This window comes from Salmo trutta, chromosome 11 (genome assembly GCF_901001165.1).
Source record: "Salmo trutta chromosome 11, fSalTru1.1, whole genome shotgun sequence".
NCBI lineage: Eukaryota > Metazoa > Chordata > Actinopteri > Salmoniformes > Salmonidae > Salmo > Salmo trutta.
The window spans coordinates 9,166,638-9,191,001 of NC_042967.1; the positions used below are offsets into that span (position 1 = coordinate 9,166,638).

A 24,364-nucleotide genomic window follows, 5' to 3' on the forward strand; every position below is an offset into this window, starting at 1 on the left:
AACAACATTTGAAATGTAGATTTTGATAGACCAATGTATCAGCTATTACTCCATGTAAAGGTTTGTTGAATTTGTTGAAATTAGGACAGGGATTGAGGTGTTTTACTTTGAGCCAAAACTAACTGGAAAATGGACTTCATGCTCAAGTTATCCTTTGAAACGTTTAACTCCATAGAAGAGCCAACCCGCAACTTTCAATAAAAAAACACACTTGCAAATGAAACATCTAATCAATCCGATTTAATGAAAGAGAACTTGAACAAGAGTTAGAAAAGTTTAGGATGAGGGGGATGAAGTAGTTGTTGTTTGGCAGCGTGGGATTGGTGTCAACAGCAAAGCAACTTCCCTTAATGTATCCTGTAAACAAACAGAGAGAGCATGTGACAGTGGAGGGATCATTCAAATTCTGTGAAAGGGACACAGTCTAACAAATAGGTAACAAGTAAATAGCCTGATGTGGACACCAATTCAGAGGCAAACTATGGATGAAGTTCATGATGATCTGCTCAGATGCCATACTGTGCCCTTCACAGTATTAGCATTGACTGTAGTTTAACTGGATATTGTTGTATTGAATGTGTAAGCAATAGCTATGCAAAGTGCCAGATATGTAACGATTTACAGTAACTTCAGTTCATTATTACTCAGCCAATAAGCACCAGCCAGAAGATCTAACTAAGTTAGCTACAGAATGTAATGGAGAAATGTCACCTTTCTGCATCAAGTATCCTCTGGCTGGGCAGCTTCATTTTAGCAGGTTGAGGGACTAACCTACTTCTACTAGCTACTTCTTGCTAACATGACTATAGCCAGACGTTAGCCAGCTTACTAGCTTGCAAGCATTAACATTAGCTAGCTAGCCACCTAGTGCAAGCCAATTTCAGTTGTTGATTTCATTCCATTGGCATGCTAATTTCATGGTAAATTCAGCATCTTAGCTAACATTACTATTTTTAACTTCCTGTCACACAAAGGTCTAATCCTTTCTATGTGCTGCCGACAGTGCAGATCAACCCAGACTGTAAACAAACCCCCTATGCACTGTGAATAACTAACGTGTACTTCTGGGTATGAACGAAACAAAAAATAGGATACATTTTGTTGTCTGTTACTCGACGCACAATTTTGAAACCTTAAACGAGAAAAATTGTTTATATTCAATTTTCGTTCTTAAAATGATGAAACCAAACACAATAAATGAGCCATTTCCCAGCAAAGCTGTCATCAAGGCAAAGGGTGGCTACTTTGAAGAATCTCAAATATAAAATGTATTTTGATTTGTTTAACACTTTTTTTGGTTATTACATGATTCCATGTGTTATTTCATAGTTTTGATGTCTTCACTGTCATTATACAATGTAGAAAATAGTAAAAATAAAGAAAACCCTAGAATGAGTTGGTGTGTCCAAACTTTTGACTGGTACTGTGTATATATATATATATATATATAATTTCTTTTTTGTCAAGTGCTAGTTTCATCAGAATAACCCAGATGAGCTTGTGTTGTGAGCTCTATTGAGAAACAGTTAAGAGGGACGTGACTTTAGCATGTTTTGGTTGTTGTTGCATTGATATACACAGTGACTACATCAGTATAAATACAGCCAACTTTGAGTGTGTGACTTGTGTGGCTGAGTAAGTCAATTATTGAGTGGCAATGTTTGCTACAGCCATGGGAGATTTTTGTCGCCATGGTGCCGTAATAGCAGCCAGAGGTTGATCATTTCTGTACAATTTTTTTATATTAGTAATAATTAGTTGTTTTTTGTAATGGAATTGTTTTAATTGACTTCCTGTTTTCTTTTTATTCATATTTTTTTTTATCATAATCTGATCATTTTGATGATTCAAATCAGTTAGTTGGCTTGAGGGGAAAAGAGGAGAGGGGACTGCGTTGGCTCGTAGAAGTGGCAACTGAAGTGTGATAAACTATTCTGACCTTTGTGGCTGCTCTTGAGTAGCATCACTCAAGTGGGTGCTACACGGTGTAAAGCCGTGTACACACCGGCTGCGTCAAACTTTATGCTTTCAGGCAGAAGTCTATTCATTTCATTGGGAGGCAATCCGCACTGCTGCAACTCAATTCAATTTAAATGTCAATATAAGGGCTTTATTGGCATGGGAAACATATGTTAACATTGCCAAAGAAAGTGAAGTAGATAATAAACAAAAGTGAAATAAACAATACTTATTAACAGTAAACATTACTCAGAAGTTCCAAAAGAATAAAGACATTTCAAATATCATATGTCTACATACAGTGTTGTAATGATGTGAAAATAGTACAAAAGGGAAAATAAATAAACATACATATGGGTTGTATTTACAATGGTGTTTGTTCTTCACTGGTTACCCTTTTCTTGTGGCAACTCATCTGCTGGACTAGGATGCTGTGCATGACACTGCATGCAGTATGTCGCATACATTTTTTTCAACTTGTAGTAAACCACCGAAGAAGTTGCTAATGTGTGATTATTTTTTATGTGATGCGTCTCGTGGATTGTGAAGACTATGTCAAATGTACAGTACAATCATAACCTGTGTGAGCGAGGCATTATGCCTCATTCACAAGCACTCCATTACCTTGCGTTGGATGTCATTCACAGAGCGGAATCGCAACGTCCCCCTGCAAGTGAAGGCTCCGTTTGAATTTTTCCAAACTGTGCAGTCTTCTTTAGTCCCGCTAGGGTCCGTCGAAGAATCGGAAGTTGCCAAAACACAGAAGATGAAAATATGGGGTTTTCGAAGATGGGTTTAAGTAAGTACTATTTTAGTAGTATATTTAAAAAAAATAATACGCGTTGGCTGTTAAGCCAATTATACATTGACTGTTGCCTCCTGCCTTAGTTTGTTGTGATAATTATTCGGGGTGAAGGTCACTAGCTACAATATAGCCTAGCTTTTAGCTAGCTAGCTAGTAAAATAGCTTGACTTGCTGGAAAGTTATAGAAACAAGTTAAGGAAAAGTAAGTAACCACAACATGTTTTATTATAAACTGAAACAATGTTTCTCCTGTCCTGAATGAAATTGTCATATTTTGTAACTTCACAAAATAAATGCTTTCTCTGACGAGAATCTACCCTCTCCTCCATCTATGCTCTCCGTCCAGTAGCGGAACGAGAATTTATTAAGATGACTTATAGTGTAATGAAATACAGTACCAGTCAGAAGTTTGGACACACCTACTCATTCCAGTGTTTTTCTTTATTTTTACTATTTTTCTACATTGTATCTGTGAACCCATACAAACATAGTCACTGTTCTATTACCAATGTCAGTTAGAATAGGTGATATCTCACACACAAACAGATACTATGTTGAAGTTTGAACAGGTCAGACTAAACCTACCGGGGCGATGTGGATGGGTAGTCAGGCATGAAGTGAACAGTGAATTACATTTGGAGGTCTAAACCATTGCAATCACATTGATTTACGTGTTTCAATACCAACCGTTGCTCCTTCTGGTAGGTCCTGGCGTCCATTCATGACAAGTGGATCAGTCTTTCTGGTTAAGTCTCTTAGAGCTTTCCACACCTGGATTGTGCAACACTTGCCCATTATTCTTTAAGCTCTGTCAAATTGTTTGTTGATCATTGCTAGACAACCATTTTCAGGCCTTGCCATAGTTTCAACTTAAATCTGCTTGAAAACCTGTAACTCGGTCACTCAAGAACATTCACTGTCTTCTTGGTAAGCAGGCTGTATCACATCCAGCCGTGATTGTGAGTCCCATCATTGTAAATAAGAATTTGTTCTTAACTGACTTTTCTAGTTAAATATAGGTTAAATGGAGAGAAAAAAAGCAACTCCAGTATAGATTTGGTCTTGTGTTTTAAGTTATTGCGCAGCTGAAAGGTAAATTAATCTCCCAGTGTCTGGTGGAAAGTAGACTGAACCAGGTTTTCCTCTAGGATTTTACTTGTGCTTAGCTCTATTCTGTTTCTTTTTTATGCTGAAAAACTCCCCAGTCCTTAACGATTACAAGCAAACCCATAACATGATGCAGCCACCACTATGCTTGAAAATATGGAGAGTGATGTTTTCTGTTGGATTTGCCCTAAACATAACACTTTGTATTCAGGAGAAAAAGTGAATTGCTTTGCCACAATTTTTGCAGTATTACTTTAGTGCCTTATTCTGTACAGGACTCTTCCTTTTCACTTGGTGAATTAGGTAAGTATTGTGGAGTAACTGCAATGTAGTTGACCATGCATAGTTTTCTCCTATCACAGCCATTACACTCTGTAACTGGTTTAAAATCACCATTGGCCTCATGGTGAAATCCCTGAGCGGTTTCCTTCCACTCCGGAAACTGAGTTAGGAAGGACGCCTGTATCTTTGTAGTGACTGAGTGTATTGATACACTTTCGAAAGTGTAATTATATAATAACGTCACCATTTTGAAAGGGATATTCAATGTCTGCTTTTTTTCATTTTATCTACCAATAGGTACCCTTCTTTGTGATGAATTGGAAAACCTCCCTGGTCTTTGTGGTTAAATCTGTGTTTGAAACTCACTGCTCAACTGAGGTAGTCATGCAAAAAATCATGTTAAAACACAAATATTGCACACAGAGTGAGTCCATGCAACTTATGTGAGTTAAACAAATTTGTACTCCTGAACTGTTACTTGCCATAACAAAGGGTTTGAATACTTACCGATTCAAGACATTTCAGCTTTTCTTAATTCATTTGTAAAAACATAATTCCACTGTAGATCAGTGACAAAAAAATAAATCTGAACCTTTTTCAAATTTTTGCAAGTATGGCCTCGGAGTGTTTACCCATTCCCACTACGTTTGAGTCCTATACTGTAGTTATAGAATGACTTCATTGTTGTTAAACCCATCATGGTGGACATAAATATGATGATGTGGGTAAAAATAAGTCAGCTACGATAAGTTAAGTCAGACAAACATGACAAAACTATTTTGACGTGTTACAGTAAGTGTTTGTTAGTGTGTGGGTATATTTAGCAAATGTATATTGGTTATAAAGTTCTGTTTATGCAGAATAGGGTGAAATCAGAAATCAGTGATTTATACTAAAGAGTCTCAATGATCGTCTTAGAAAAATATCATTTTATGTTCATTAAACATAAGTGTTAAATACACCATATGAAAACCACATATACACGTCTCAACTAAAAATCTGCATGAACTTGATAAATTGTATTAATTTCATCATTAAAAGTGTCTTGGGAAAGCAGTTCAATGGATGTAATGAAATAGGCATTTGTGAACATCATATAGCCTACACAGTACACATACAATATGTAACAGACTTTTTAGGCTTATGTTCTTTATACACTGAGTGTACAAAACATTAAGAACACCTGCTCATTCCATGACAGACTGACCAGGTGAAAGCTGTCTTATTGACGTCAGCTGTTAAATCCACTTCAATCAGTGTATATGAAGGGGAGGAGACAGGTTAGAGAAGGATGTTTAAGCCTGGAGACAATTGAGACATGGATTGTGTATGTGTGCCATTCAGAGGGTGAATGGGAAAGACAAAAGATGTAAGTGCCTTTGAAGGAGGTATGGTAGTAGGTGCCAGGCGCACCGGTTTGTGTCAAGAACTGCTACGCTGCTGTGTTTTTCACACTCAACAGTTATCCGTGTGTATCAAGAATGGTCCACCACCTAAAGGACATACAGCCAACTTGATAACTGTGGGAAGCATTGGAGTCAACATGGGCCAGCATCCCTGTAGAACGCTTTCGAGTCCATGTCCGACTAATTGAGGTTGTTTTGAGGGCAAAACGGAGGGTGCAACTCGATATTAGCAATGTGTTCTTAATGTTTTGTACACTCAGTGTATATCACACAATGTCTGGATACAATATTCTACCCAGGAATATTCAACAATGAAATCTTTTACTCTCGTTATTCAAAATGCATCTGTGGATCTTTTCTGCTCACTACAATGAAGGGTTTGATCTAAACGTAATAAGCTATGAAGTGGAATAGTTTTTCTGCTAGGGTATCCTGAGGTAGCTCCTCTCTGAGAACCTCAGGCGAACAGCCTTTCTCCCATGTGGACCTTCAGGTGCCTCTTCAGGCTGCCAGCCTGGGTGAAGCGCATGTGACACTGGGTACAGCTGTAGGGTTTCTCCCCTGTGTGGACCCTCTGGTGCCTCTTCAGGCTGCCAGCCTCAGCGAAGCGCATATCACATTGGGTACAGCTGAAGGGTTTCACACCTGTGTGGACCCTCTGGTGGATCTCCACTTTCTGGAGGCAGCTGAAGCCTTTATTACAGAACATGCAGAGGAACCGTTTATCTTTACTATTGCCTGATGTTACTCCCCTTCCCTGAGCCTGGGCTCTAGCCCTGTCATTTGAGTTCAATACCTGATTGTAAAGGACGCGGCCGTGTGAATCGGAAGGCCCCTTCGACGTGGACACTGGGGCACGATCACTGAGCGTGTGTAAAGGGGAGAGGCTCGAGACATTTGGATTTGTCTCTAAGCTTTCCCTGTAATCTAAGAAATCTCTGCCTTGTGAGTGTCCTTCTCCTAAGTGAGTCTCGTCTGCATTCCATGTAAGAGGAGCGTCGCCCTCCACTTTCACACTCACTTCATCTACCTCTATAACCTCCCCTTTCTTATCTAGGCACCCTTCAGAGTATACACTACTACTGTATTGGTTCCAGTCCCCTCTAGACAGATCAGTCTGGTTCTCTAAACCCAAGGATATGTTACCAGGGTCCATCTCTGTAGTGTAAAAACAAGACAGATCATCACCGCCAGTGTCTAACGCATCACCATCAGTATTTCCACGGGAATTAGTCTTCAGGCTCTGGTGAAATACCGGTAGGTACTCTGAGCCAGGAGCAGGACAGCCCAGTGGCCCCAGCCCCAGTCTCTCTGGATCTGATTTGTGGTCAGATCCTGTTTGTAAAAGCCTTTGTGCTACAGTTATGGTCTCGGTGTCGGTCTCGGACTTGAGGACAGCGGTCGGCGTTCCACTGACCTCCGTGGTGCTGCGTTGGGTTCTGGGCGGCGTGGTGGTGGGGTCCTCCGTGGCTACAGGGAGCACTCCAGCCTGGATGTCTCTGCTTTGCCCTGGGTCCTCTCCTGCAGACCTCTCCTGCTTGACCCCAGGCCCTGCAGCCTCTGCATCTACAGACTGACACAAGAAGAGGAGGTTATTACCGGTACATGATTTGTATAGGATAACAATGTCATAGGGAAGTCTCACAAGCTCCTCTATGGCAGATAAATAAGGATGTACATGTAAGCAAGTGAATAGCTGAGGGGAGTCTTTCTGAAATAAAACGTGCCACATTTGATATGCTGTTCAAAGTAACATTTTATATGCAACACTAACCTCGATCACAATAACGTGCTGGGTTGAGGGTCCACTCCCCTCATCAACAGTGATTGGTTGATCATCTTGCCATGTATTGCGTCCTGCTGGCTTCACAAAGCTCCTGTGGCCTCCAGTGAGATGTCCTTCACCTGAGAGAGTGATTGGGGGAAAAGAGATGGTTAGGTTAGCTACTGTCAATGCTCAACGGTATATTGTACACTATTGACTAGGGATGCACGATATATCGGTGAACGTCGGCCGATATTATCTAAAAATGCCAACATCGGTATCAGCCCGATGTCTAGTATAACGGCGATGATTTAAAAAATCGATGTCAAAGCTACCGTAATGACGCTAAGTCGAGCAGTCATTTGAAAGAGTAATACAATTTCAGTGAGACAACTCAAAGGCCAAATCCATTAAAGCCAAGATAATGGAATTCACTGCCCTTGACAATCAACCGTTCCCTGTCGTGGGCGATGTTGGCTTTTGTCGACTGGTCGAGCATTGGTACACACTACTAAGTACGCTATTTTTCAGATGTTGCCCTACCGGAGTTACACAGTAATAGCGTCACTGCTATTAGCTTCACAACATGCATACTGTGTAAAGCCGTTTGGGTATTTGGTGGTCAAAAAACATACAGTAGCACTGTCAAAGCTGTACAAAAAAGTCTGCAAACAAGCAAACACCGGCCACGAACGATATTTTTACAATACCGCGTTGGTAATAAAGCATAATTTGTTTGACCGCAACTTCTGGGTAGCTAGCTTTAGCTTGGTACCAAGCTAGCACCAATACAACCACCCTGAAAACAATGACCAGTAGAAACTGCAGTCATTTTCATTATTCTTAGCAATGATTAAGGAATCCTTGTGAGTAAGTATTAGCTAGGTTGCTACTTGTTGTTCACCTATTGAAATTGAACTTCAGTTCATGAAAATAAATAGCTAGCCAGCTACTTAACCCTGTTGCCCAAAGCTAACGTTATAAGCAGCCAGCTAGCTTCATCTGGCTAGTGATGCTCAACCGGACCGGTTTGTGTGTTGTGAAGCTAGCTACAATAAGGATTAGGCACAATATTGGACTTTGCGGTTTGCCTTCAAAATAAAAGTATGTCATTGACAGAGATGCAAATTAATACAAAGAATTATGCCATACTTTTATTTTGAAGGCTAACCGCAAAGTCCACTATTGTGGCTAATCCTTATGGTGGCTAGCGTCACCTAGATGGGTCCGACCACCATTAATCAAATAAAAACTGTCTTATAAATTAAGGTTATTTTAGATGATGATACCTAGCTATATAAACTTGGCAAAAAAAGAAACGTCCCTTTTCAGTACCTTGTCTTTCAAAGATAATTCGTAAAAATCAAAATAACTTCACAGATCTTCATTGTAAAGGGTTTAAACACTGTTTCCCATGCTTGTTCAATGAACCATAAACAATTAATGAACATGCACCTGTGGAACGATCCTTAACCTCTCTAGGGTATGTGGGACACTAGTCCCACCTGCGGGACACACTGCCAACATCCAGTGAAATAGCAGGGCGCCAAATTCAAAACAAAAATCTCATAATTCAAATTTCTCAAACATACAACTATTATATCCCATTTTAAAGATACACTTCTCGTTAATCCAACCACATTGTCCGATTTCAAAAAGGCTTTACGGCGAAAGCATAGCATTAGATTATGTTAGGACAGTGCCTATACAAGAAAAACCACACAGCCATTTTCCAAGCAAGGAGAGGCATCACAAAAACCAGAAATACAGCTAAAATTAATCACTAACCTTTGATGAGCTTCATCAGATGGCACTCATAGGACTTCATGTTACACAATACAGTGAGGGAAAAAAGTATTTGATCCCCTGCTGATTTTGTACGTTTGCCCACTGACAAAGAAATGATCAGTCTATAATTTTAATGGTAGGTTTATTTGAACAGTGAGAGACAGAATAACAAAAAAAATTCAGAAAAACGCATGTCAAAAATGTTATAAAATGATTTGCATTTTAATGAGGGAAATAAGTAGAAATATGTCAAACGATGTATAGCATCAGTCTTTAGGATGTTTTTAACATAAATCTTCAGTAATATTCCAACCGGACGATTCCAATGTCTTCAAAAAAGAAAAGAAACACAGCTAACTCTCACGTGATTGCGCGCCACTGAGCTCATGTCATTTTCTCACTCATGTACTTCCAGGAGCTCTTGTTATCTCCCTATTCACAGTAGAAGCATGAAACAACATTCTAAAGACTGTTGACATCTAGTGGAAGCCTTAGGAAGTTCAAAATGAGCCCTAAGTCACTGTATACTGTATTGGCAATCACTTGAAAAACTACAAACCTCAGATTTCCACACTTCCTGGTTGGATTTTTCTCAGGTTTTTGCCTGCCATATGAGTTCTGTTATACTCACAGACATCATTCAAACAGTTTTAGAAACTTCAGAGTGTGTTCTATCAAAATCTACTAATAATATGCACATCCTACCTTCTGAGCCTGAGTAGCAGGCAGTTTACTACGGGCACGCATTTCATCCGGACATCAAAATACTTCCCCCTACCCTAGAGAAGTTAAGACACTAACAGCTTACAGATAGTAGACAATTAAAGGTCACAGTTATGAAAACGTAGCACACTACTGACTCTGAAAAACACCAAAGGAAAGATGCCCAGGGTCCCTGCTCATCTGCGTCAACGTGCCTTAGGCATGCTGCAAGGAGGCATGAGGACTGCAGATGTGAACAGGGCAATACATTGCAATGTCCGTACTGTGAGACGCCTAAGACAGCGCTACAGGGAGACAGGACGGACAGCTGATTGTCCTCGCAGTGGCAGGCCACGTGTAACAACACCTGCACAGGATCGGTACATCCAAACATCACACCTGCAGGACAGATACAGGATGGTAACAACAACTGCCCGAGTTACACCAGGAACGCACAATCCCACCATCAGTGTGCAGACTGTCCGCAATAGGTGGAGAGGCTGGACTGAGGGCTTGTAAGCCAGGTCCTCACCAGACATCACCGGCAACAACGTCGACTATGGGCACAAACCCACCATCGCTGGACCAAACAGGACTGGCAAAAAGTGCTCTTCACTGACGAGTCGCGGTTTTGTCTCACCACGGGTGATGGTCGGATTCACGTTTATCGTCGAAGGAATGAGCGTTACACCGAGGCCTGTTGTACTCTGGAGCGGGATTTATTTGGAGGTGCAGGGTCCGTCATGGTCTGGGGCGGTGTCACAGCATCATCAGACTGAGCTTGTTGTCATTGCAGGCAATCTCAACGCTGTGCGTTACAGGGAAGACATCCTCCTGACATGACCCTCCAGCATGACAATGCCACCAGCCATACTACTCATTCTGTGTGTGATTTCCTGCAAGACAGGAATGTCAGTGTTCTGCCATGGCCAGCGAAGAGCCCGGATCTCAATCCCATTGAGCACATCTGGGACCTGTTGAATTGGAGAACTGGCAAATCTGGTGCTGTCCATGAGGAGGAGATGCACTGTAGTACTTAATGCAGCTGGTGGCCACACCAGTTACTGACTTTTACTTTTGACCCCCCCTTTGTTCAGGGACACATTATTCCATTTCTGTTAGTCACATGTCTGTGGAACTTTTTCAGTTTATGTCTCAGTTGTTGAATCTTATGTTCATAGAAATATTTACACATGTTAAGTTTGCTGGAAATAAACACAGTTGACAGTGAGAGGACGTTTCTTTTTTTGCTGAGTTTAGTTAGCTAGCTGGGCCAATTGTGCGCCGCCCTATGGGACTCCCAATCACGGCAGGATGTGATACAGCCTGGATTCGAACCAGGGACTGTTGTTACGCCTCTTCTTGCACCGAGATGCAGTGCCTTAGACCGCTGTGTCGATGTGTGTGTTAACTATACTAGAATGCTTAAAAGGATGCAAACATTTTAAATATCGGGTTATTGGTATTGTTTTTTTAGGAAAATATCAGATATCTGTATCTGCCAAAAATGTCATATCGGTGCATCACTACTATTGACACTGGCCGTATCCAAATACTAATTCTAGCATACTACATACTTAAATTGTATACTTATTTTGGTGTTTTATCTAGTAGAATTCACTTATCTTTACTGACTCAAGTCTATCTTTTTTGCATACTATTTAGTACAAAAATATGGGTATTTGGGCAGTGTCTAGAATTGGCAGGGATGTAAGATAACACGCATACCTCCTTGATATACTATTTAGAGATTAATTATGTCCCATGCATTATTTTGTTTTCGATGAGTAAATAATATAAAATGCAGTAAATTAAGAATCTGGTTAGAATATGATAGCTAAGTAATCAGGGGAATTATTGTATACTATCCAAAAACTGAACAAGACCGAATGCTGGTTAACCATGGTGGTTAATAACGCATCTAAGGTCACACATGCGCAAAGAGAAACGGGGCGACAGGCCCCGCAGCCTCCAGCAAAATGTACCTCTCGCCATTCCTCTGTGTCTGTCGAGGATCTTGACACTACTGGGACGACTGGCGAAGACGCGCTCTCGTGCCACCTTCAGTTCCAGTAGCTGTAGTTTCCTCCGCAATGCCCTGTTCTCTTTCTGGCTTTGAGTCATTTCCAAACGAAACACTGCATAGTCGTCGTCTACGAGTTTACATATATCTGCCACGGCTGCATTCGCTAGAACCTCCATGATGGAGGCTATTTGAGTGTGAAAAACCATACAGTTAGCCATGTTAGCAGTTAGCTAACGTTACCTAGATAACGTATATCAACCAAGTCCTGTCTCCAATGTGAATTAAAGACTACCTGACGTGATGCTGTACAGTTAAATGAGTCATATTTTGAATTCCAGAGTGTTAATAAACGTCTAAAGAACAACAAAAATGCTAACGTGGAAATTATTCTTGGTCACCGCTCACTTCCGTTTACGCACTGAAGATAAATTATTTTTGTATTGGCGGATCGCAACCGTGATGTGCATACAACGCCACCTACTGTACTGGAATGTGAGGCCATTCACGGCCTACCCTTCTTCGACGAGGTTTAACTGCGGTTGGCATCCAATATGTTGTATTACTGCCACCTACTAGACGAGTACAACTCCCTTCTACTTTATTTGAAATTGTTTTTACAAATACCCTACCATCTAACACTAAACTCACAAATTCAAAAATAAATAAAATAAACACCACCCTACTCCACTACTTAGATCTAATTAGTCCTATCTCATGCCAACAAACAGAAAGGATGGGACATCACCACTCAACACACCCTATAACTCTTCTGATGTCAAGTCTCACACACCCAAATATCTCTCTGCAGCTGCCACCACAACCTCCATTTTCTGCGACTTATGTTCCATCCCTGCAGTACAGTTGATAACCATTGCTAAAAAATCCAATCTTACTGAAACATATATCCCTTATTGGCCTACCCGTTTGTACTGGTACAGTTATACTACTCACACCACTCCTCTCAGGATCCCTCCCCTTTGACCCATCTTCCTCTACTTTCTGAACTGCCTCAGCATATGTCAACTTCTGCACTACTCTAACCCTGGAAGACCTGAGTCTCTCGCACGGGACATTTCTGATCCCCAGCCCCATGGGCACCCCTACAATTAACACATACCACTACTTTCCCTAATGCTATACATTCCTTTGTCTCATGCCCTTCTGCACACTTCTCACACCTAGGAACCTCCCTCCTACACACTGCTGCCACATGCCCATAAGCTTGACACCTGTAACAACGTAATGTATTTGGCACAAAAGCTCGTTCAGGATAACTTATATATCCTAACATCACTTTGTCGGGCAAAGACAACATCAAAACACAAAAGAACAGACAATGACTTTTGTTTCACCACCATCTCTGCGTCGCACCAAACAACGAGCATCACAAACACCGGGAATCTTCCCCTTCAGTTGGTCAACTTTTACATTTACTGCTAACCCAGTAATCACTCTTTTCAATGGCGCCCTTTTCTTGAGAGCAAAACAATTCACATTTCTTGCCCCAATTCATTTAAAGCCAAGCGCCTTCTCCCTCTGATCAGCAGAAACACAAACAATTATCACAAGACCACGTCTGGTTACCCTCACGGATTCTACCATACCCAACTCTGTTTTCACCCACCCTGAACCCACAAATGGATCAGCCAAAAGGCAAGGGTCCACTTTTTCCAAAAACTTCATTCCTACTGTCAGACTCATCTTTATCCTGATCCTCAAACATGATCCTCAAACAAACATGCCAACACAGACCGTCGGGTTAACTTGGAAAAGTACTCTGCTAGCGGCTGTGAACAAGAGATTCGGTGGCATTCTCTCTGAGCATCTTTACTGTGTCACCACCATGCTCGATGCTAGGTACAAGGACTTCTACTTCGATGCAGACAAGAAACAGGGTTTACATGAAATGTTAGACACAGCTGGACAAGATGGAAACGGACACAGTGACAGTGCACGCCGAGGAAGAGAGGCCACGGATAGACAGAGCTGAAACAGCTTGACATGTATGATGAAATCCTGGTTGAGACTGAACAAATGAACAACGAAACAGCACAGCAAGTAAGTGAAAGAAATAGGTTTTGATTATGTTTTACTGGTAGTGGGGACATACGTAAATGCCAACAAAATAACTATTTGGTCAGTATGTGTGTGTGTGTGTTTCAACTATTTAACAGTACTAGAATGCATAAAAGGCAATTAAAATGTTTAATATCGGTTATCAGTATCGTTCTTTTGGGGTGAGGATAATATTGCATATTGGTATCGGCCAAAAATGTCATATCAGTGCCTCCCTAATTGTAATCCTTTTAAAAATATTAAATTAGGGTTGTATTCAATGGAGAGAGATGCTATGCTACTAGCCTCATTCTATGAATATGCATATCCATCTCGGGACAACTCTAATATCGACTTATACTCTGATTCGGTGAGTGAGTTTATAAGGAAGTGTATAGGAGATGTTGTACCCACTGTGACTATTAAAACCTACCTTAAACAGAAACCGTGGATAGATGGCAGCATTCGCGCAAAACTGAAAGTGCGTACCACCGCAATTAACCAGGGCAAGGCAACTGGGAATATGGCAGAATATAAACAGAGTAGTCATTCCCTCCGCAAGGAAATCAAACAAGCAAAATGTCAGTATAGAGACAAAATAGAGTCGCAATTCAACGGCTCAAACACGAGACGTATGTGTCAGGGTCTACAGATAATTTTTTTATTTAACCTTTATTTAAGTATGCAAGTCAGTTAAGAACAAATTCTTATTTACAATGACGGCCTAGGAACAGTGGACCTTGTTCAGGGGCAGAACGACAGATTCTTACCTTGTCAGCTCAGGGATTCGATCTAGCAACCTTTAGGTTACTGGCCCAACACTTTAACCACTAGGTTACCTGCCGTCCCAATCACGGACTACAAAAGGAAAACCAGCCACGTCTTGCTTCCAGACAAACAAAACACCTTCTTTGCCCACTTTGAGGATAATACAGCGCCACCGACGTGGCCCACTACCATGGACTGTGAGCTCTCCTTCTCCGTGGCCGATGTGAGTAAGACATTTAAACGTGTTAACCCTTGCAAGGCTGCCGGCCCAGACGGCATCCTTAGCTGCATCCTCAGAGCATGCGCAGACCAACTGGCTGGTGTGTTTACGGACATGTGTTTACAGACATTTTCAATCTCTCCCTATCCCTGTCTGCTGTACCCACATGCTTCAAGATGGCCATCATTGTTCCTGTACCCAAGAATGCAAAGGTAACTGAACTAAATGACTATCGCCCGGTAGAACTCACTTCAGTCATCATGAAGTGCTTTGAGAGACGAGTCAAGGATTATATCACCTCTACCTTACCTGACACCCTAGACCCACTTCAATTTGCTTACCGCCCCAATAGGTCCACAGACGATGCAATTGCCATCACACTGCCCTATCCCATCTGGACAAGAGGAATACCTATGTAAGAATGCTGTTTATTGACTATAGCTCAGCATTCAACACCATAGTACCCTCCAAGCTCATCATTAAGCTTGAGGCCCTGGGTCTCAACTCCGCCATGTGCAATTGGGTCCTGGACTTCCTGATGGGCCGCCCCCAGGTGGTGAAGGTAGGAAACAACATCTCCACTTCACTGATCCTCAACACTGGGGCCCCACAAGGGTGCGTGCTCAGCCCCCTCCTGTACTCCCTGTTCACCCATGACTGCGTGGCCATGCACGCCTCCAACTCAATCATCAAGTTTGCAGATGACACAACAGTAGTAGGCTTGATTACCAACGACAACGAGACAGCCTACAGGGAGGAGGTGAGGGCTCTTGGAGTGTGGTGTCAGGAAAACAACCTCTCACTTAACATCAACAAAACAAAGGAGATGATCGTGGACTTCAGGAAACAGCAGAGGGAGCATCCCCCTATCCAAATCGACGGGACAGCAGTGGAGAAGGTGGAAAGTTCCTCAGCGTACATATCACTGACAAACTGAATGGTCCACCCACACAGACAGTGTGGTGAAGAAGGTGCAACAGCGCCTCTTCAACCTCAAGAGGCTGAAGAAATTTGGCTTGTCACCTAAAACCCTCACAAACTTTTACAGATGCACAATTGAGAGCATCCTGTCTGGCTGTATCACTGCCTGGTACGGCAACTGCACCGCCCACAACCACAGGGCTCTCCAGAGGGTGGTGGGGTCTGCACAACGCATCACCGGGGGAAAACTACCTGCCCTCCAAGACACCTACAACACCCGATGTCACAGGAAGGCCAATAATATCAAGGATAACAACCACCCAAGCCACTCCCTGTTCACCCCACTACCATTCAGAAGGCAAGGTCAGTACAGGTGCATCAAAGCTGAGACCAAGAGACTGAAAAACAGCTTCTATCTCAAGGCCATCAGACTGTTAAACAGCCATCACTAACACAGAGAGGCTGCTGGCTACATAAGACTTGAAATCATTGGCCTCTTTAATAAATGGAACACTAGTCACTTTAATAATCCATTGTAATAATATGTACATATCTTGCATTACTCATCTCATATGTATATACTGTATTCTATATTATCTATTGCATCTTAGCCTATGCCACTCTGACATTGCTCATCCATATATTTATAAACGGGACAGTTTTATCTCTTCATGGACGCTCTTACTGACAGTTGTGGCTGCTTTGTGTGATGTATTGTCTCTACCTTCTTGCCCTTTGTGCTGTTGTCTGTGGCCAATAATGTTTGTACCATGTTTTGTGCTGCTACCATGTTGTTGTCATGTTGTGTTGCTGCCTTGCTATGTTGTTGTCTTAGGTCTCTCTTTATGTAGTGTTGTCTCTTTTGTCAGCAGGAGGCTTTTTGGTAGGCCGTCATTGTAAATAAGAATTTGTTCTTAACTGTCTTACCTAGTTAAAGGTTAAATAAAAAAATAAACAAATCCATTCCTTTACTTAGATTTGTGTGTATCATTGACCATACAAAAACTCCTTGCTTGATTGGCGAAACAAAGAAAAAACGCCACCTGCTGGAAGGAGACAGATTTTCTGCCGAGTTGGGCCTGCCTCTTTCTCTTTCTATGGTATTTGAAACTGTGAAGAAAGCGGTTAGTCAAGCCGGAAAATCCCACGAAGAAGAAAACGGAAGTGAACAGTGACCAAGAACAATTTCCACTTTCGCGTTTTTATTGTTGTCATTTAGACGTTTATGAACACCCTGGAACTCAAAATAGGACTCATTTAACGGCACAGCATCACATACTTACCAAAGGCAGTGTTTAATTCGCATTGCAGACAGGATTTGGTTGATAGATTGGTAACGCTAGCCAGCTGCTAACAATGGCTAACTGTATGGTTTTTCACACTCAAATAGCCTCCATCATGGAGGTGCTAGCGAATACAGCCGTGGCAGACATCTGTAAACTCGTGGACGACGACTATGCAGTGTTTCGTTTGGAAATAACTCAAAGCCAGAAAGAAAACAGGACATTGCGGAGGAAATTACAGCTATTGGAACAGAAGGTGACACGGGAGCGCGTCCTCGCCAGTCGTCCCAGTAGTGTCAAGATCCTCGACCGATACAGAGGAATGGCAAGAGGTACATTTTGCACAAGACCGTGGCTGTCGCCCCGTTCCCGTCTGCGCATGTGTTCAGATGTATTACCCAGAATTGTGTCTTGGTCAGTTTTTGGATAGTATACAATACTTCCCCTGATTACTTAGCTATCTTGCACAAAGACACAATATTTCCCGGAAGGCCGAAGCTGCGCAGCCTGTCGCCGTTCATATATAGCTTAGTGCCTGTCGCCCCGTTCCCCTCTGCACATATTTTTATATGTGTTACCCAGAATTGGGTGATGATCCGTTTTTGAATAGTATGCAATAATTCCTATGATTACTTATCTTGTGCAAAGACACTATCATATTCATACCATATTCTTGATTTACTGCATTTCCTATTATTTACTCAATGAAAACAATATGATGCATGAAACATAATCAATCAACCTACAAATAGTATATCAATGTTATGAGGTGTTACCTTATATCCTTGCCAATTCTAGACATTGTCAATAGTGTACAATATACCATTGAGCATTGACAGCTAATCTAACCACCTTTTTTCCCCCAATCACTCTCTGGTGAAGGACATCTCACTGGAGGCCACAGGAGCTTTGTGAAGCCAGCAAGAGACAATACATGGAGAGATGACCAACCAATCACTGTTGAGGGGAGTGGAACCTTAACCCAGCATGTTATTGTGATAGAGGTTTGTGTATTACATACAGTACATCAAATATGGCCAGTTTATTTCAGAAAGGCTCCCTTCAGCTATTTACTTCTTTACATGTACAATACCAGTCAAAAGTTTGGACACACCTACTCATTCAAGGATTTTTCTTTATTTTTACTATTTTATACATTGTAGAATAATAGTGAAGACATCAAACTATAAAATAACACATATGGAATCATGTAGTAACCAAAAAAAGTGTTAAACAAATCAAAATATATTTGAGATTCTTCAAAGTAGCCACCCTTTTCCTTGGTGACAGCTTTGCACACGCTTGGCATTCTCTCAACCAGCTTCAGCTGGAATGCTTTTCCAACACTCTTGAAGGAGTTCCCACATATGCTGAACACTTGTTGGATGCTTTTCCTTCACTCTGCGGTCCAACTCATCCCATACCATCTCAATTGGGTTGAGGTCGGGTGATTGTGGAGTCCAGGTTGTCTGATGCAGCACTCAATCACTCTCCTTGTTCAAATAGTCCTTACTCAGCCTGGAGGTGTGTTGGGTCATTGTCCCACTAAGCGCAAACCACATGGGATGGCAATTCGTTGCAGAATGCTGTGGTAGCCATGCTGGTTAAGTGTGCCTTGAATTCTAAATAAATCACTGACAGTGTCACCAGCAAAACACCCCCAAACATCACACCTCCATGCTTCACGGTGGGAACCACACATGCGGAGATCATCCGTTCACCTACTCTGCGTCTCACAAAGATATGGCGGTTGGAACCAAAAATCTAAAATTTGGACTCATCAGACCAAAGGACAGATTTCCATCAGTCTAATGTCCATTGCCCGTGTTTCTTGGCCCAAGCAAGTCTCTTCTCATTGGTGTCCTTTAATAGTGGTTTCTTTGCAGCAATTCGACCATGAAGGCCTGATTCATGGGGCGGCAGGTAGCCTAGTGGTTAGAGCATTGAATCCCCGAGCTGACAAGGTAAAAATCTGTCGTTCAGCCCCTGAACGATAGATTTGGGATAGGGGGCAGTATTGAGAATTTTGGAAAAAATATGTGCCCATTTTTAACTGCCTCCTACACCAACTCAGAAGCTAGAATATGCATATTATTGTTCAGGTTTGGATAGAAAACACTCTGAATTTTCTAAAACTGTTTGAATGGTGTCTGTGAGTATAACAGAACTCCTATGGCAGGCAAAAACCTGACAAGGTTTCATGCAGGAAGTACCCTGTCTGACAAGGAGTCGTGCGTCTTGCATCCGTTTATTGAAAAGTAAGGATCTTAGCTGTAACGCGACAATTCCCAGGGCTCCGATAGGCTCTCAGAACCCGGGAAATACCTGAAGGTTGACGAGGCAGCCTCAGGCTGAAACACATTATCGCCTTTGGTAAGTGGCGGATCAGAGGACCTTTGAATGAGGCGCGTGCACGATTCGCTCCTGAGGAGAAATTTAATTCGGCTGTTTAGGCTCAATGCATATTCCCGGTCGGAATATTATCGCTTTTCTACGAGATAAATGGCATAAAAATTGGTTTTAAACAGCGGTTGACATGCTTCAAAGTACGGTAATGGAATATTTAGAATTTTTTTGTCACGCCAATGCACCATGCGCGAGACCGTGATGTAGCATTCTGATAGTGTCTAGAACTCACGAACAAAACGTCGCTGTTTGGATATAACGATGGATTATTTGGGAGCAAACCAACATTTGTTATTGAAGTAGAAGTCCTGGCAGTGTATTCTGACGAAGAACAAGCAAGGTAAGAACATTTTTCTTATAGGAAATGTGATTTTGGTGGAGGCTGACCTGGGTGGGTGTCTAAATAGCTAGCCCTGTGATGCCGGGCTATGTACTTAGATTATTGCAAAATGTGCTTCATCCGAAAAGCTATTTTAAAATCGGACATAGAGTGCATAGAGGAGTAATGTATCTATAATTCTTAAAATAATTGTTATGCTTTTTGTGAACGTTTATCGTGAGTAATTTAGCAAACTGTTAGTAAATTCCCCGGAAGTTTGCGGGGGTTATGCTTTTTCTGAACGTCACATGCTAATGTAAAAAGCTGTTTTTTGATATAAATATGAACTTGATTGAACAGACATGCATGTATTGTATAACACAATGTCCTAGGTGTGTCATCTGATGAAGATCATAAGGTTAGTGCTGCATTTAGCTGTGGTTTGGGTTTATGTGACATGTTATGCTAGCTTGAAAAATGGGTGTCTGATTATTTCTGGCTGGGCACTCTGCTGACATAATCTAATGTTTTGCTTTCGTTGTAAAGCCTTTTTGAAATCGGACAGTGGGGTTAGATTAACGAGATTCTTGTCTTTAAATAGCTGTAAAATAGTCATGTTTGAGAAATTGAAGTAATAGTATTTCTAACGATTCAAAAATCGCGCCACTGGATTTCAGTGGCTGTTACGTAGGTGGGACGAGTTCGTCCCACATGCGCCAGAGAGGTTAACTGACTTGCCTAGTTAAATAAAGTTTAAATAAAAATTAAATAAAAATTCACGCAGTCTCCTCTGAACAGTTGATGTTGAGATGTGTCTGTTACTTAAAATCTGTGAAGCATTTATTTGGGCTGCAATTTCTGAGGCTGGTAACTAATGAACTTATCCTCTGCAGCAAAGGTAACTCTCGGTCTTCCTATTCTGTGGCAGTCCTCATGAGAGCCAGTTTCATCATAGCGCTGGATGGTTTTTGCGACTGCACTTGAAGAAACTTTAAAAGCTCTTGAAATGTTCCGTATTGACTGACCTTAATGTCTTAAAGTAATGATGGACTGTCGTTTCTCTTTGCTTATTTGAGTTGTTCTTGCCATAATATGGACTTGGTCTTCTACCAAAAAGGTCTATCTTCTGTATAACCCCTACCTTGTCACAACACAACTGATTGGCTCAAACGCATTAAGAAGGAAAGAAATTCCACAAATTATCTTTTAACAAGGCACACATGTTAATTGAAATGTATTCCAGGTGACTACTTCATGAAGCTGGTTGAGAGAATGGCAAGATTGTGCAATGCTGTCATCAAGGCAAAGGGTGGCTACTTTGAAGAATCTCAAATATAAAATATTTAAATTTGTTTAACACTTTTTTTGGTTACTACATGATTCCATATGTGTTATTTCATAGTTTTGATGTCTTCACTATTATTCTACAATGTAGAAAATAGTAAAAATAAAGAAAAACCCTTGAATGAGTAGGTGTGTCCAAACTTTTGACTGGTACTGTACATCCTTATTTATCTGCCGTAGGGGAGCTTGTGAGACTTCCCTACGACATTGTTATCCAATTCCACTCATGTACCAGTAATAACCTCCACTCTTTTTGTGTCAGTCTGCAGATACAGAGGTTTCAGGTCCTGGGGTCAAGCAGGAGAGAACTGAAAGAGAGGACACAAGACACAGAAGAGACGTCCAGACTGGAGCGCCCCCTGTATCCAGGGAGGACCCCGCCGCCTCGCCTCAGCCCAGGGCACGACACAGCATCACGGAGGTCAGTGGAACGCCGAACGCCGTCCTCAAGTCAGAGACAGACACCAAGACTTTAACTGTAACACACAGGCTCTTACCCACAGAATCTGACCACAGATCAGACTCAGAGAAACTGGAGCTGGGGCCACTGGGCTGTCCTCCTGCTTTCAGCTCAGAGTACTTACCGGTAATTCACCAGAACCAGAGGACGGTTCTTTCCTGTGGAGATGGTGATACGTTAGACACTGGTGTTGATGACCTGTCTTGTTCTTACACTACAGAGATGGACCCTGGCAACATATCCTTGGGTTTAGAGACACAGACTCATCTGTTTAGAGGGGACTGGAACCAATACAGTAGTAGTGTATACTCTGAAGGGTGCCTAGATAAGAAACGGGAGGTTGTAGTGGTAGACGAGGTGAAAGTGGAGGGCGACGCTCCTCCCACATGGAATGCAGATAGTCACCTAGGGGACGGACACTTACAGGGTAGAGATTTCTTAGATTACAGAGAAAGCTTAGACACAAATATAAATGTTGTCACCCACTCCCCTTTACACGCATTCAGGGATTGTGACCCAGTGTCCACGTTGATGGCACCTTCCGATTCACACGGCTGCGTCGTTTTCGATCAAGTGTTGAACTCAAATGACCAAAGGGCCATGGCTCGTGGAGGGGGAGCAACATCAGGCAATAGTAAAGAGAAACGATTCCTCTGCATGTTCTGTAACAAAGGCTTTAGCTGCCCCCAGAAGGTGGAGATCCACCAGAGGGTCCACACAGGGGAGAAACCCTACAGCTGTACCCAATGTCATATGCGCTTTTCCCAGGCTTGTCACTTGAAGAGGCACCATAGGGTCCACACAGGGGAGAAACCCTACAGCTGCCCCCATTGTGAGAAGAGGTTCTCCCGCCAGGACCAGCTGAAGATGCACCTGAAGGTCCACACTGGAGAGAGGCCATTTGCCTGTACGCACTGCAGGAAGAGGTTCTCAGAGAGGAGCAACCTCAGGATACACCAGCAGAAACACCATTCCACTATGTAACATAGAAAGTAACCATTCCACTCTATAGCGTCTGACGTTTAGATCAAACCCTGCATTAAAAACAGATGCATTTTCAGTGTTATCAGTGGAAAAGATCCACAGATGCATTTAGAATAATGAGAGAAACAGATTTTAGTGTTGAATATTTGTGGGTAGAATATTGCATCCAGATATTGTGTGATATATAAGGCAATAAGTGCTTGAGGTGTTCCAGAAGACTGTTCTAAAAAATGGACCTCTGTAGGAGATGAAAAATTGGCCTAGTCTTGTACAGAAAAAAGGGGTGTGGAGATCTGTGCCAGTTCTTGTGGAGTAGTGGTGGACCTGAGTATTAAATATGAATAGTGATTGAAAAGAAACAGGGAGTACATATTTTTTAAATTGAAGTGCATACAGATTTTAAGTTGGTTGATGTCATAAATATTAAGAACTTGAAAGCGATGGAAAAGTGGAGAGGAACTGGCACGACTGTCTGAAATGAGTTGCCAGCATCACAAAATGTTTTTGGAGAATTAGTATGTTAAGGTTACTTTTGTAAGTATTGGCCTAGACCAGGGCTATTCAACTCTTACCCTACAAGGTCCAGAGCCTGCTGGTTTTCTGTTCTACCTGATAATTAATTGCACCCACCTGTTGTTCCAGGTCTAAATCTGTCCGTGAGTAGAGGGGAGTTTGAGTTGAGTTTGAGGGGCCTAGACTATATTGCAACATAAGGATGTATTACAGATTTAATATTATTTTACTTGGGATGAGATGTTGAATTCATCTGATGACACCAATACCTCTCGCAATTTTATTGCAGACAAATGAAGTGGGATTTGCCCAGTTAATTTTTTTCGTCAATGAGAACACCTAGGAATTTGGTAGTTTTAACACTGGGTAGTAAAGGAAATGTATAATTTTTTTATTCGACTCTTGGACCGAGGACAGACACTGGTTACAATATGCCAGTTGATTATATTCCAATCGGCTAAATTCTGTAGGCTACCCGTAAATGGCGTTGCATGGTCAATCCGACGTCTGCATTGGCCGTGTAGCATTTACGGTGATACGGCCTCTGCAGAAGTCAGGGAATTCATACTTTTTGTGCTTCGCAGAGCTGTTGTGAAGGAACCAGTCAAGGAAGTGGGTTTGTGTTTATACAGAACCTTCCGCCGCCCAATTTCCGTCAGACAATCATGTCAATGCGGAGATATACGGAGCCCTCTGCATTGTTACAAAATTTGGGAGGCGCAAGGCGATGCGGAGCTCAATTTGGCTTCTGTAGGCGCCGTAATTGCTTCACACCTTCCATACGGAGCCTCCGACCACATTTTCAGATAAAGCATAAATTGGCTTTTAGCCTATCCATTGTCACATTATGAAAGGTGTGAAAACTTTTTGTGTCCCTGGCTGAATTGATGAGCTGATTTGGGCAATCAGTTGATTGACAGATGTAGAGCCTACTGTGGAATGATACATTTTCCTCCAGTGTTGATGCTCGCCTACGTTTTATAGTTTGACAAATTATACACAGCCTATTTAGTTATTGTCTTTGGTGTGGATTGAAAGCCTGTATTGTGTGGCCTTAATATTTCATTTTGTAAAGCTGTCAAGATGTTTGAGCCTATCCAAAGATGATTTTGTTGAGCTGAGACACTTTTCTCTGGATAGTAAATTATCAGACTTTGTTTTACTTCTTGAAAACATTGAAATAAATGCAATTCACTTGTGGGCCTAATGTAGACTCAGGCTTGCCACTAGATCACCCAGCACTGGGCGAGA

At 41.9% G+C, this 24,364-nt stretch overlaps 2 protein-coding genes across 4 annotated transcripts in view; one reads left to right on the forward strand and one right to left on the reverse strand.

Moving 5' to 3' along the window:
- Nucleotides 1-225: 225 nt before the first annotated feature.
- Nucleotides 226-12,655, reverse strand: LOC115201871 (zinc finger and BTB domain-containing protein 18). 2 transcript variants are annotated; one of them, XM_029765752.1, is made up of 4 exons: nt 11,800-12,655; nt 7,334-7,464; nt 6,977-7,132; nt 226-357 (listed from the first exon to the last, which is right to left on the reverse strand). In XM_029765752.1, exons 1-4 carry the CDS (start codon nt 12,056-12,058, stop codon nt 277-279), a joined length of 627 nt encoding a protein of 208 aa, XP_029621612.1. In that variant the 5' UTR covers nt 12,059-12,655; the 3' UTR covers nt 226-276. The 2 variants fall into 2 exon arrangements, with proteins under 2 accessions (XP_029621612.1, XP_029621611.1); XM_029765751.1 differs by lacking the exon at nt 226-357 and having other exon boundaries at nt 5,868-7,132.
- Nucleotides 12,656-16,800: 4,145 nt separating this feature from the next.
- LOC115201863 (zinc finger protein with KRAB and SCAN domains 8-like) overlaps nt 16,801-24,364 on the forward strand; it is a 28,639-nt gene continuing 21,075 nt past the window's right edge. The window contains exons 1-3 of one of the 2 annotated variants that reach the window (XM_029765740.1): nt 16,801-17,419; nt 17,970-18,091; nt 21,419-24,320. In XM_029765740.1, coding sequence (XP_029621600.1) covers nt 17,161-17,419; nt 17,970-18,091; nt 21,419-22,600 — 1,563 coding nt within the window. In that variant the 5' untranslated portion in view covers nt 16,801-17,160 and the 3' untranslated portion in view covers nt 22,601-24,320. Of the gene's footprint in view, nt 17,420-17,963; nt 18,092-21,418; nt 24,321-24,364 lie in introns of those variants that run through there. The other variant, XM_029765741.1, reaches the window with a different exon arrangement.

Coding starts and splice junctions, on each gene's coding strand:
- LOC115201871 (XM_029765751.1), bottom strand. CDS start 12,058: ATGGCTAACTGTATGGTTTTTCACACTCAAATAGCCTCCATCATGGAG. Junction 7,465..11,799: donor ACACAGAGGAATGGCGAGAG/GTACATTTTGCT, acceptor TCACTCTCTCAG/GTGAAGGACATCTCACTGGA. Junction 7,133..7,333: donor AGCACGTTATTGTGATCGAG/GTTAGTGTTGCA, acceptor TTCTTGTGTCAG/TCTGTAGATGCAGAGGCTGC.